The following is a 13286-nucleotide window of genomic DNA, read 5'->3' as shown; positions in this document are numbered from 1 at the left end:
AATAATAATAATAACAAGAACAATAATAATAATAATTTAAAATAATAATAGTAATAATTTAAAATAAAATAATAATGATAATAATAATATGCAATGAATGAACGTGAACAGCAGGAGAATAAAACAACGCAATGATAAATAAAGATAAATAACATTAACCATTACGATTAGGCTGACATCTAAGCATTTTCTATTATTAATATTAGAATACAAATAAAGCCTAAAAACAGTCAAATACAAAGCTATAAGGCTACAATAAGTGTTTTTATGTGTGAACAGTGCAGCATATGGATGAGAATGAATTAAAATTAATATTTATTGTTACTAAACGACATACAGTCTTGACTAAAGTATATGGCGACCTCAGTTCCCTTGAAAACGTGACCTTTGGAATTTCCTCTCGCTCCTGAACGCAACACGCGCTGACCACGTGACTGAAGGCGGAAATAGACGCGCTATGATTTGACCTCATGATGAAAACAGTGCACGTTTGTAGCCTATAACCGGCACGGACAGTTTTTATATTGTATTTATGTGAAGTTTATGTTTTAGTCTCTGTAATGGATGCTAATCTGTTGCACTGGAAAAGCCAAGGACAGGTAAATTTACATAAAACTCTGTAGATTGTGAGATTGAGATCATTCATTCATTTATTGAGCTGTTTTTAGTTTGATTTGATTTGTGTTTATGTTTTCAGTCTTTTCTTGGACGTCTAAAGATCTGGTTTGACCTTCTGGATCCAACTTTACTCATTTCTTCAGATGTAAGTGACGCCGCTTACTGTCTGTGTTTATTTACATTTGTTTATTGGTTTGTTGCAGGTCAGATCTGTGGAGAGGCGAGCACACTCATAGTAGGGTTTAGGGATGTCACACTCACAATGTCAAATTTTAGTGTTATGATTAATGTGAGAAAAAACATCACGATTTATTAAAGATTATTACAGAGACAGTGTGAATTTTTCAAGTTTGTGATGAACTTTATGAAATTGAATGTCAGAATAAAGTAAATATGACAAAAAACAGCCAGATTAAAAAGTATTTTGTATTTTTCTTACAAAATGTCAGAATTTATATTTTTTTCTTCTTACGATTATGTTGTGACCTAAATAATCACAATTAGCGAATAACTGAATAATCTTGACATCCCTCGTAGGGTTGTTTATGAAAAAAGGAGCCCAGATATTAATCAATACTAAAACTAGTATCAGAACTAGATACTCGTTTGAACACACATTGGCACTGGACAAAAATCACATAAATAGGACAAAATTTGACCTTTCTTGAGTAGTTATAGTCTTAGTTATACATCTAATATTAGAACTTGAATCAGAGCATGTGTTAATTTGAAAGAAAGTATGATTATTTTGTGTTTTTATAATCACTATTGAGTATCAAACCTTTTCCTTGGTATTAAAAATGTGTAAGAATGCATGTTTTTCTTTTCTCTTCCTTTTTTGCAAAAAAACACCAGGAAAAACACAACATAAACCAGTGTAATGTCAGACTGTAGAACTAAACATTCACATAATATGTACAGAAAAGATGGCAACTGAATTAAAGTACTCAATTTCTTCTTCATTACTGCTGCTGACATATTTGATGTATCGGCAGGCTGAAATCCACAAAGCCCACACCGCTCTCGGAAGTGGAGAGAAAACAAGTGAAAAAGTAAGATTTTTGATGGAGAAAAATGGATACTGTTATTCAAAATATGCATTTACTTGATTTGTTCTGATCTACAGGAGACGACTACAGCGGCCACACTCGCCCTCGTAAGTCGTGGAAGTAAAAACCTGCGTGACGCCTCAGCGCAGCGCATTTAAAGCACTAAAATGTCTATAAAAAGTGGTTTTAACGTCGATGTAATTTTGTGTTTGCAGTCTTCCGTGCACGCAGACACCGGCCAAGTTCTTCCATTCATTTTCCGTCCTCCAGGTTTGTACTTTTAACACGTAAACCCCGTATTTTCCGGACTATAAGTTGCAACTTTTTTCATAGTTTTGGCCGGAGTACGACTTATATTTATACTTCTACTTATACTCCAGTGCGACTTATATATGTTTTTTTCTTCTCTATTATGCATTTTTTGGCTGGTGCGACTTACTCCAGTGCCACTTATAGTCCGGAAAATACGGTAATTTACATTCACTGCAAATCATAGTACCTAATTTCGCTCATGTTTCTTGCAGCCCTGTTTCCGATATCAGCTCCTATTGTGCGTGTTCATCCTCCTCCTTTATTGACATTTTATTGACATTTAATTGTTATTTTTGAAGACATTAACGGACACATTTTCACAGATTTATGCTGCGTTTCTGCCTCATAAATCTGTCAAATCTGCCCTTCTCTCCCAGGTACAAAACAAATAATATCTTCTACTTTTTTTTAAAACATTAAACATTAAAGTTGTATGTTTTTTTTCCCTACAGTTTTTGCTGCAGAGCTACTTTACCGGGTTTAACTATGCAAACAGAAACATTTCATCAGAAAAGGTAAACACAGCCGTCCCAGTTCATACGTAATCATACATTTAATATATGTGGGTTTCAGAATGATACAAAATGTTAAATGTTGCCATAGAAAGTAATGATTAAATGTTAAAATATATATTGAATGGGGAAAAAAATGCTCAAAATGTTGCTTACAACAGGAAACTGAAACCCACGAATAGACAGAATACAACATGCTTTCAATAACTATTCAAAACTATAATAATATGTGCTTTATTTTTCATTCCCAGCAAAATAAACTCTCTCTAAAGCAGATGTTTTTGAACGTCGGGACAGTTTCTTACGCCACGTGCGCCGGGGTTGGTACATTTTACACGTTATTTTCGCGACTAAAAGGCAAAAGAAAAGTCGTGTGGATTAAATGACAATATCCGCTCTCTTCAAAGGCTTTTCCTCAAATTATCATCAACCGTCTTCGAGTGAGGGACGCGTCGGTGCTTCATTTCTGTCGGACCGTGTTACCCATCCCGCTCGCAGGTAAATCCTCTCCTCCAATACCATGGATGGAAAGTAACAAACTGCTATTGGAAAGATTTATGGGGTAATTGTACTTTTTCTAGTCATGTAAGTGAGTATATGATTCTGGCGATGTAATTGCAGTTCATTACGGCGTCTGAAATGTGACTATAATTGCATTAAAAGGTATTTGTAATATCATTTGCTGCAACTGACAATAATTTTGCCAACCGATTAGTCTGGCGATTAGTCAGTGACTTGTTTAGAACACAAATGTAACGTGACGAAAATATTTTGACTAAATTTGATTTGATTTGATATTTTCAGATTTCAGCACAGCCCTACTTTGTACTATTAGTTGCATACATATTTGACTGCAGTACCGGTAGTTATTAGTCATTTCTGGTATATTCTTAACTGTACTTTTGCATTATTCCAGTACTCTTTCTTTCTACCAGTGTGCAATACAAATACCACTTCATATTTGAGTCATTGATACCGTTTTGTCTCGTAGCATTCTTGGCTTTCTTTAGTTTAATAACCGTCCGAAGTGAAGAAGCTGAAGACGGGATCACAGTGTTCGACTCTGAGGGAAACGCAGTGGGACGCTCCAAAGCCGCGGGAGAGAAGGTAAAAAGTATGCTTCTTTCACGTGTACGACGGCTTTAGTAATACTCGTTTGCGTCAGGCTGTACGGGAAACCGCTTTGTCCAGAGCGGCGCTGATCGGCACGACCGCTGCAGGTCCGAGTCTCATAGTGTCACTTCTGCAAAGGTAAGTCGCCAACATCGTGCAATCGAATGTTTCTCTAACGAAGAAGAGAGATTACAGTGCACAGTATTGAAGTGGCAGGCAGTAAATGTGTCGTTCATGTACAATAGTCATATTTAGTACCATTTGGTGACAATGTTATTGTTTGCTTTATTTGATCATTTTAGCACAAAGAGAGAGTGGCATGTGACTACGCCGCGCTATAAATGTACCCAGTATTTATTTTATTTATTTTCTTTTGAATTTATTTTATTATTTATTTTTAAAACGTTTTTGTTAATTGTTTTGTTCATATTTTGCTTGTGCTTGTTTTGTACTCCGTGCCGCACTTTGAAGACTTTGTTGGTAAAAATGTGCCACACAAATAAAGTTGGATTGGATTGTTAACGAGCGTATAGTTAACGAGTGTATAATTAATTAGAAAGTCTAAAGATGTAGAGGTTTGTTTTTTTGTGTAAAAGTGACCGGTAATATGCAGTGGATTGAGAAGTAGAAATGAACCTAAAATGATCATGTCTTTGCCATCATTTTTGTGATATTTTCCTTTTGTGTGTTATTTTAAAAAATGCTGCCTAACAATACGTGAATACTTAAAAACAAAAACACGTATAACCTCACAGTCCATTGCGTCTTTTTGTTTGTAGAAGTAGTTTTTTCCGGAGTCGCCGGCTGCTGCTGGCGCCGCTCCGCCCCTTCAGTCTGGTCTTCCTGGTCGGACTCGCGATCCCGGCGTCTCTCAGTCTATTTCCACAGCTGGGAACGGTACCGTGACCTTTGACCTCCTCGATATCCATTGTGACGACCTTTTAAAAACGACCTTTTATCTCCGACTGGCAGGTAAAGCAGGAGGTGTTGGAGGAGGAGCTGCGGGCGGCGGCGGCGCTGGACGGACACTTGTATTACCACCGAGGGCTGTAGAGGGAAGATGGGGCCTTTTCCTCAGTGTAGGTCCCATTGTGTCATCATCAAAACCTTTTATTTAAATGTATAAAGTCAAACGTGACTTATGAAATGTAAATAAAGCAGACCAACAAACAGGATGTGGTCAAATGTGTAAACTTACAAGCGCTAATCATTGCACTCCACATACACTTGTTCATTTTAATGCTTATTTAACAGAATACTGAAGACATTTGGGCCTCTAAAGTACTTTTGGGACATTCTTCTGGCAAAAGGGAAAAGGAAATCACTAAGAAATGATGACACAAACTCTACAATTCAGGGCTGGACCGACATTATTACGTTTGGATCGACATTGTTACGTTTGGACCGACATTATTACGTTTGGATCGACATTGTTACGTTTGGACCGACATTATTACGTTTGGATCGACATTGTTACGTTTGGACCGACATTATTACGTTTGGATCGACATTATTACGTTTGGACTGGATTTGAGAATGAGCCAATGGGATAATTAGGCTGGATTACATGTAAATATATGTGTTTTGTAACGTTTTCCGACACACGCTCCTGTCAAAGATTGTATTCTTTAAGTTGCCTTATATTTAATGTGAAGAACGACACGGGGTTAAGTGCTGCCCGGTGGTGGAGTGGTTAGGGCGCAGCACGTATGCCGGGCTCCATGTGCTGAGTGTCGTGAGTTCGATCTCCAACTCAGACTATTTGCTACATGTCCTCCCTTCTCTCTCATCCCTCATTTCGTTCTCATCTGTCCTGTCCAGTCAAGTCCGCGGGCCAAAAATCCATTGTAATAATAATAAAAATGTATAATAATTAGTAGTAGCACGGGGTTAAAACAGCTTTGTTTGTGTCACAGTTTGTTAGTTTTCTATTTTTCTTACTTATACAGTGCAATTTGAAGTCTAAATTGTGATCAAATACTGAAATGTATTCTTTTGATGTTAGAAAAGTAACGAAAGAGTAACACTAAAGAATTAATTACATATTCAGAATACTAATCTAGAGTATTTGTGGTACATGTATTTAGTCACTTCCCAACACCAGCATGTTTTATATATTAACAAGTTTAAAATCCTGGTAAACCCTGAGACTCAAGAATCCAGACTTGGAGGAACAAAAGTATTTTAATGCAGTTATTTAGTAGATATTTATTATTAGAATTATCAAATGAATTTATGAAAATACATTTATCTACTTCAGCATTTCAATGTTTTTGTACTGCACCTGGAGCACAGAGGCATTTATCATCTGGGAATATAAATAAACTGTATTAATCCATGTGGAATAGAAAGGGTTTTTCACCAGATGCAGTTTATCCATTTGAATTGTAATGATAAAGTCAATATTTAGGGGAAATAAAATCACATAAAAGTCCAAATTATTGTCCTTGAAACGACGTGTCATGAGTCAAATACAAACTTTGTGGCAAAATAATAACTTCACAGTGGAAAATGACACGTTTTTGGCCCCCGAGAAACATTCAGAATTCACCAAAAGTGTAAATCCTCTTCCTAGTTAACAGTAGTTACCGTAACGACGTGTTCAAAGATGAAAAATATGGCAAGATTTCACTTTGACGTGGGCATGAACGTGACAAGGCGGACTAAACCATCTCTGCAGCAGCTACATTCAAATACTGCTTTTATCACCTCTCAAATCTGTAATGTATAACTCCTCAACAAACAATATCCATAAAAACACTATCTTATTAGTACAAACGCTCGTTGCAAATATATATATATATATATATATATATATATATATAAATGTTTTTTGTCTGTCGCGATAAAAAGGCAGAAAAGCAATAGAAAGGTCTCGGTCATTGTCAAACAGGAGCGCTTCATAGCCGCAGAAGCTGTTCGGCCGCCGCCAGGTGAAAGAGGAAGTTTTCTGTGGCTGGAGGAAAGTGATGCTGTTTTAAACTCTCTAAAGTGAGTTTGGAGTCTTCGCACTGGTCGGCCAGAGACATCAGGTTTGTAACGAGCTCTTTAGTCTTCACAGAAATGTCCTGCGGGGAAAACACAGACAGGATTATTGTATTTTCCGGACTATAAATCGCACCTTTTGTCATTGTCATGTCGTTTTGACTGGACTTATACTCCAGAGCGACTTATATGTGATATTATTCGTTATTTTCACAAGAGGGCGCTCTAGGCTCTAAGCGACGCAGAAGAAGAAGAATCTGCACTTTCTCTACCTCTGGAGTTTGTGGAGTTGTTTAGAAGTGACACAGACGAAGAAGAATTCAATGGATTTAGTGATTTGGGGTAAAACTGATGCTTTGGTAAACTTGTTAGCATGTTCTTTATGCTATAGTTATCTGAATAACTGTTCATATGTTACGTTAACATACCAGACACTTACCACAGTTCTGTCTGTGCCTCATGTAGCTGAAGGTGCTATTCACCATGTTCTCTCATCTGTTATTATTTTAAATTGCATTTCAATAAACGTCTTGGTCTTGGATTTTATCAAATAAATTTCCCCCAAAAATGAGACTTATACTCCAGTACGACTTATATATGTTTTTTTCTTCTCTATTATGCATTTTTTTTGCTGGTGCGATTTATAATCTGGGCGGTGTTTGGGGTTTTATCGTACGAGAGTGAGAAATGTGCGACGTGGGGGGGACTTTCTTATGTGTGATCAGAGGTGAGCGCTGACCTTTATGACCTGGTGGTCCGACTTCTCCGCGTCCTCTGCCGACTGGAGAATGAGGAGGCCGATCTCTTTGTGCAACTTTCCCATAGACATAGACTCTGCCGTGACACAATCGTTCATGAACAATAAGACAGTCGTGCAGTTATGATGCCAAACAATTCAAACGTCTTCACAAAAAATAATCACAAAATAACGGTTTCTTTAGTATTTCCGTGTGGTTTTCTAAAGCAGTAAATGGTGTGGTTATTTGGACCTAAATTTACCTCCCGTAGACTTGGTTTAGTCCTGATCTAGTCCAGGTTTTGTCAATTAGTAGCAAAACTTTAAACAACCCAATTTTGTATCAGACAAATCTTTTTATACATATTTAGCAGAGACGAGAGATCGACAATCGTAATGATTCAGTTGCCAATACCGTATTTTCCAGACTATAAGTCGCACCTTTTTTCATAGTTTTGGCCGGGGTGCGACTTATACTTATATTTTTACTTGTATACTTATATGCCGGAGCGACTAATATGTGATTTTTGTTATTTTCACACTTGCAACTGCATTTCATACTCCAGTGCAACTTATATATGTTTTTTTCTTCTCTATTATGCATTTTTTGGCTGGTGCGACTTATACTCTGGTGCGACTTATAGTCCAGAAAATACGGTATAAATCGTTAACTAAAAAATAATAATCGTGTCCATTTTAAAAGCAAAAATGAGTTATTTCAGTTCAATCTATACTCTAAAAAAAGAACATAAAACACATTTATATCTGGCTGTTTATGTTAATTTACCAAAACTTTACTTTATCATTCAGAATTTCAGATTTCATAAAGACTAGAGGAATTGTGACTTATTATGCAATTAATACATCATTCCACCGTTTAGTTTTGGTGTCAGTAATCGTGAATAATCATAATAATAATCCTTTTTCTTCTCTCAATAAATAATACACTAAAATTCGCCGGAGACGCACCTTTTGCCGTCGGCGACATCGCGATGACGCCGTCCGGCAGGTTCACGAAGACGTCGAAAAGGTCGGCTCTGTTGCCCACCTCCGGGTCCACGAAGCCTGCCACGTACCCTGCATCAGAAGTACGTCTCATTCAGACCATCAGACATGAATAACAAACGTGTAAAGGTGCGCGATCGCTGCAAACAAACGCTTACCTGAACATTTCTTTAAATCTTCTAGTTCTGTGTCCGTCAGATGCACGTACGGATGTAAAATGGACCAGTCTTTCCTGTGCCACGTCAAAGCCGGAAGGACTCTAGGAGCATCAGAAAAGGCGATTAGAAGCTGTATAACAATTATTGTAACTACTGCGCGTCTGTTCATACCTGGTAAACTCTAACAGCGCTTCGATTCGCGGATGATGCACAACTATTCTCTTTTTCAGCATGAGCGCAGTGTACAGGATGATCATCTCCATGCCGAACTGCGCCACCACATCTGAAACGGAGGGTGTATTATTCTACTATTCGGCGTTATTCTATCGTCGGTGAAAAATGTCGCACCTTTAATGGAACCGGCTAAATACGCCTTCCTCGCGTCGTAGTCTTTGATTAGAAAGGAGCCGTTCTCGTCGCTCTGGCAGACGCCTTTAGTGAAGACGGTGATGTACGCCTCCAGCATTTTCACCGGACTGCCGTATTTACCGTATGTCCTGAGAGTGAAGTGAGGGATCAGAAACGGTCAGTTGCTCCAGCCACAAATGCCGTATTTTCCGCACTATAAAGGCGCACTGTCAATGGTCTATTTCGATCATTTTTCATATATAAAAAGGCGCACCGGACTATAAGGCGCATTAAGTGAAATAAAACAATAATACATTTTGAAGCACAATACATTGCTACAGAAAATACCACAAGAAATGATAACATTGAAACTACTTTATGCCACTGAAACACTAAAACTAAAGCAGGAAAACCACAGTAAAGCCTTTATAAATGGACAATATCGTTAAAAGGCATGAGCTCAGGCTTTTAGATCCAAATAATTTTGTCCGGGGGTACGGGGGCCGACTAGGCGAAAAAACTAGTAGCTTCGGCATTCTCCGGACCACGGATCGTCGACCAATCAGCGCGCAGCATACACATTTTCACTTGTAAACAGTAAACTGTAATGGCGGACTATTGTCAAATGCTTCCCGTCCTAATTTAATGATAATGATTCCCTTTTTTCTAAGATTTATTAATAAAATGTCCGTCCCTGCACTCGAAAATGCCCGTCCACATTTTAAAATACCCCGTCCAAAATACGGGAAGACGGATCTATCTGAAAGCCTGCATGAGCTGCAAAACTTTAAATGGTAGAATAAAACGGTAATCAACCACAGAAGTTATTTATTCAACACTCTACTCTAAAACGTGTACCACACAAAATCGCTTCGAGGTCAGTAAAGCACAACCGGAATTAATCCATATATAAGGTGCACTGGATTATAAGGCGCACTGTTGGTTTTTGAGAAAATTAAAGGCTTTGTAAGTGTGCCTTATAGTGCAGAAAATACGGTACTGAATACGTATAATACTGTATCTGAGGAGTTGACAGAACAGCAAAAAAGACAATACAAAAGAATCAATACATGTCCTGTTTTCTTATTAAAAACAAATTAAAATGACTTTGTATGTTTGTTGTCATCGAGACAGACTTTTAAACCAAAAAAACAAAACTAGCCACATTTGAACTCCAACGCCTGAACTCTGCTCCAAACCACATACTTTTACTGGCAGATGATTGGATGTAGATTAAAACACAGAGTTTGCACAGCCATATAAAGGACTGTATAATATCCTCTCCTGCTGGTGTTTCATTTGACAATGGTTGGCCTTTTTTTTATTTGTTTTTATAGTTCCTATTACACTACACTCACTAATACTTTTCTGATTTTGGCATGTAACCGCAGAGTAGGGCTTTGTTCACTCTTGCCTCAGTTTGATCCTAAAATGGGAGTGTGTGCGAGTGTAAACAAAGCCTAATTCAATCCATTCCTAACCTCAGTGGAACTAGGACAAAACCACGTATCATGAAACACAATAAAACAATCTCCAGGGGTTCCTAAAAAGAGTTCCAAACTAGCTTAAAATATACCGAGGGAACTGCATGTTAATTGATTCTATATCTATATATGTTTTATTATTGTACTTTAACATCTTAACACATTTAAACTATTTACTTTTAGTAGAAGAAGGGTGTTTGGGTTAAATACATATGGAGGAAAAGAAAACAACATTACCTGCAAAGTATCCTACTGAGAGCTGCATACTTTTCTGGATTAAAATCTTTTGCTGTAACTGCGATGGAAAAATGAGTGACCTTAAAGAGAAAAACAATCAGCCAAAACACTATCATTTCAAAACCGTTTTGATCCTTAAAAAATGCCTCAAATGTTTACCTTTTTGAGCGCAGTGGGCTCCTGTACCTCCACGGTGCTGATGTAGTACCAGGTGCGTTTGAACTGGCCAAAGACAAACGTGTGGAAGTCCTTGGTGTTTTGCGACAGGCAGCATTTGGACAGCAGCACGTGCCTCAGCCCCGAGTCCACGGACGGGTAACACCAAACCCACAGCGTGTCTCCGTTCACATCTTTCTCTGACGGGACAGCAAGAGGACAAATGACTTACAGGTAAAGGACATTTGACTGCGAGGTTGAGGTCTGCACACAACCAAATACACCCTACATGACATGGATCCTGTTTGATGCATTGTAATACTTCCAGGAGCACTGACATTTGAGAAGACTGAAGGTACAAACGGCTTAACTGATTCAAGAATGACATACGGTACACTGCGGCGCTGAAGAATGGGTCAAATGCAAGGATAAAGCTGTCACAATAATACATTTTGAGGCATATTATATTGTTACAGAAAATACCACAAGAAATTATAACGTTGAAACTACTTTATGCCCCTGAAACACTAAAAATAAAGCAGGAAAACCACAGTAAACCCTTTTTAAATAGACAATATCTTTAAAAGGCATGAGCTGCAAAGATTAAAATGGTAGAGTAAAGCGGTAATTAACCATAGAAGTTATTTATTCAACCCTCTACAACTCAAATCTTAACTTATTACAAGAAAGAGCAAAAGAACGTGTACAAAAAATGTATATTTAACCACAAAAATATATTGTTCCATCTATGATTTATAATAATAATAACTTGATATATCTTTATTGTGACAGGGCGATGCAGAGGACAAATGTACCCACGAGGATCAATAAAACCTTAGTGTTGTTGATATAAACACTAAAATTGCATAAACCTTTCTGCACAAAATATATATCACTCAACTCCCATCTATCCCACATGAATACATAATAACAATAATTCCATTGATATAACGTTTTGTGATTTCTTACTAATGATTATTAACAAGTACTGTACCTAACAAGTAAATAATACAATATTAAATAGCCTACTTTACAGGTGCTGTGAGGACAACAGGTTTAAACTTGATAATCATTCATAAGCATGTGATTAATATGTAACTCAACAACACAACAAGCATAATAGCAAAGTGTAAATCCATCTTAGAGTTCTACTTCTTCATTACAGTGTTTTGCTCATTCATTTAATTTCTTGAGTAGTCCACAGGATCACGTTGGTGTCATGTGATGGCCCTTCTTCACCCACATCTCAGGCCTATAACTAGCTAAAATAGAAAATACTATAACATAAAACGCGTGTTAAAATAATTTAAAATGTACTTACCAATGAGTCCGACGCTGATCATGAGCTGGTGTTCAGTAGCTGCCATGATCCATATCTGAAGAGCTCACAAGAGGAAAAATGCACTCACGCCTCTTCTGGGACAACTAAAGCCGGTGAAAGGTGCTCTAAGGCCGGCTAAAGCTCCACGCCTTCCCCCGTGACCTTTATGAGGCTGTAGATTGTGTAAAAAAATAGTTAATATGCGAACTGAAAGAGCTGCTGTCAACAGATTTCCCAAGAAGGGAGTCAATTTTATTTCTACTTCCGGGAAAGGCGGGGAAAGCAAAGGGTTGACCAATCAGCACACAGCATCGTTCCCTGCCGCAAAAGTAGTGATAATAAATAACACAAAATAACGTATTAAGTCTACATTTAATAAATACAGTCACACAACCGGTGCTTTACATTAGTTTTGCAGTTTAATGTACGAAAACAAAGGTTCATTGATCAGTGAAAAGAATGCAGCGTGAAGACAATTTCGCGGAACACCCAGTGGGTTGCCAGGTTTGCACAGAATCCCGCCTAAACAGAGTAATATTTACAGAAGAGTTGTGGCCCCCATAGTCTAATTTTCACCCCCATAAAGTCTAAAAAATGTTGTTATACAAATGATACTACACACTTATTGACTTATTATCATAAACACGTCTAGGGTGACCACCTGAAATTGTTAGAAAAAAAACGGGACGGACTAAGCTCATAGATAATAACTACATTCATATTATCATTTTATATCACAACCCTGAAGGCCAGTACGCTCAAAAGGTATATATTTATTTGTGAGAAAAAATAAATACTACCATGTATATCTTTTCTCTCTTTTTTATTTTTTTTATTTATTTTTTAATGAATGAATGTGACATGTGTGACAAATTGGCGAATTGGACATTATTGTTGTGACAGACACGCAACCGACCAGTGGAAGAAAATAGAAGTTCTTCAAATCAGATGAGATTACACTAGAATATTGGATTAAATAGATCTGTTTTAGTAATAAACTAAACCTCCCAGCATGAACAAACAATGTACATTTATAAAAGCGTCTGTTTTTAATGCTTTTTTATTAAATTCAATGATTAAAATATGGATTGCTTGTGCCACCATAGTCTTAGCATAAACCAACTATTTTGAGTTGTTAAAATAATAGAAATCATAAGGACATGGTTGTAACATGGTTAAAAGCTCATAACGGTCAATTTTACTTGATACGTTCCATTTAATAATAGCTACACATATAACAAATGACTATAAC

General features: G+C 37.3%; 2 protein-coding genes across 2 annotated transcripts; one reads left to right on the top strand and one right to left on the bottom strand.

Moving 5' to 3' along the window:
- The first annotated feature begins 457 nt into the window (after positions 1 to 457).
- On the top strand, positions 458 to 4759 carry sfxn4 (sideroflexin 4). The gene is made up of 14 exons (XM_072437032.1): positions 458 to 599; positions 698 to 763; positions 1614 to 1670; positions 1745 to 1774; positions 1883 to 1937; positions 2192 to 2217; positions 2303 to 2356; positions 2432 to 2494; positions 2743 to 2811; positions 2899 to 2989; positions 3483 to 3598; positions 3657 to 3742; positions 4384 to 4501; positions 4577 to 4759. The coding sequence occupies exons 1-14, from the start codon at positions 561 to 563 to the stop codon at positions 4655 to 4657; spliced, it is 951 nt and encodes a 316-aa protein (XP_072293133.1). The 5' UTR covers positions 458 to 560; the 3' UTR covers positions 4658 to 4759.
- A 1712-nt stretch (positions 4760 to 6471) lies between these two features.
- Positions 6472 to 12300, bottom strand: dennd10 (DENN domain containing 10). Its single transcript, XM_072437342.1, has 9 exons — positions 12035 to 12300; positions 10717 to 10913; positions 10558 to 10637; positions 8837 to 8985; positions 8660 to 8771; positions 8489 to 8589; positions 8295 to 8402; positions 7329 to 7423; positions 6472 to 6672 (listed from the first exon to the last, which is right to left on the bottom strand). The coding sequence occupies exons 1-9, from the start codon at positions 12078 to 12080 to the stop codon at positions 6505 to 6507; spliced, it is 1056 nt and encodes a 351-aa protein (XP_072293443.1). The 5' UTR covers positions 12081 to 12300; the 3' UTR covers positions 6472 to 6504.
- Positions 12301 to 13286: the final 986 nt, after the last annotated feature.

This window comes from Eucyclogobius newberryi, unplaced genomic scaffold, assembly GCF_026437365.1.
Source record: "Eucyclogobius newberryi isolate DKJ021-1_F unplaced genomic scaffold, fEucNew1.0.hap1 SCAF_8, whole genome shotgun sequence".
NCBI lineage: Eukaryota > Metazoa > Chordata > Actinopteri > Gobiiformes > Gobiidae > Eucyclogobius > Eucyclogobius newberryi.
The sequence above is the reverse complement of the archived record's forward strand: the minus strand, read 5'-3'. Positions and strand labels throughout refer to the sequence as shown.

Excerpts from the sequence above, each read along its gene's own strand:
- sfxn4 (XM_072437032.1), top strand. The coding sequence starts at position 561 with ATGGATGCTAATCTGTTGCACTGGAAAAGCCAAGGACAG. Across the intron at positions 1,938-2,191 it reads ATTCATTTTCCGTCCTCCAG|CCCTGTTTCCGATATCAGCT; the intron begins GTTTGTACTTTT and ends TGTTTCTTGCAG. Across the intron at positions 3,599-3,656 it reads CCAAAGCCGCGGGAGAGAAG|GCTGTACGGGAAACCGCTTT; the intron begins GTAAAAAGTATG and ends CGTTTGCGTCAG.
- dennd10 (XM_072437342.1), bottom strand. The coding sequence starts at position 12,080 with ATGGCAGCTACTGAACACCAGCTCATGATCAGCGTCGGACTCATTG. Across the intron at positions 8,986-10,557 it reads CTCAGTAGGATACTTTGCAG|GACATACGGTAAATACGGCA; the intron begins GTAATGTTGTTT and ends CTTCACTCTCAG. Across the intron at positions 8,590-8,659 it reads GCGCTGTTAGAGTTTACCAG|AGTCCTTCCGGCTTTGACGT; the intron begins GTATGAACAGAC and ends TGATGCTCCTAG.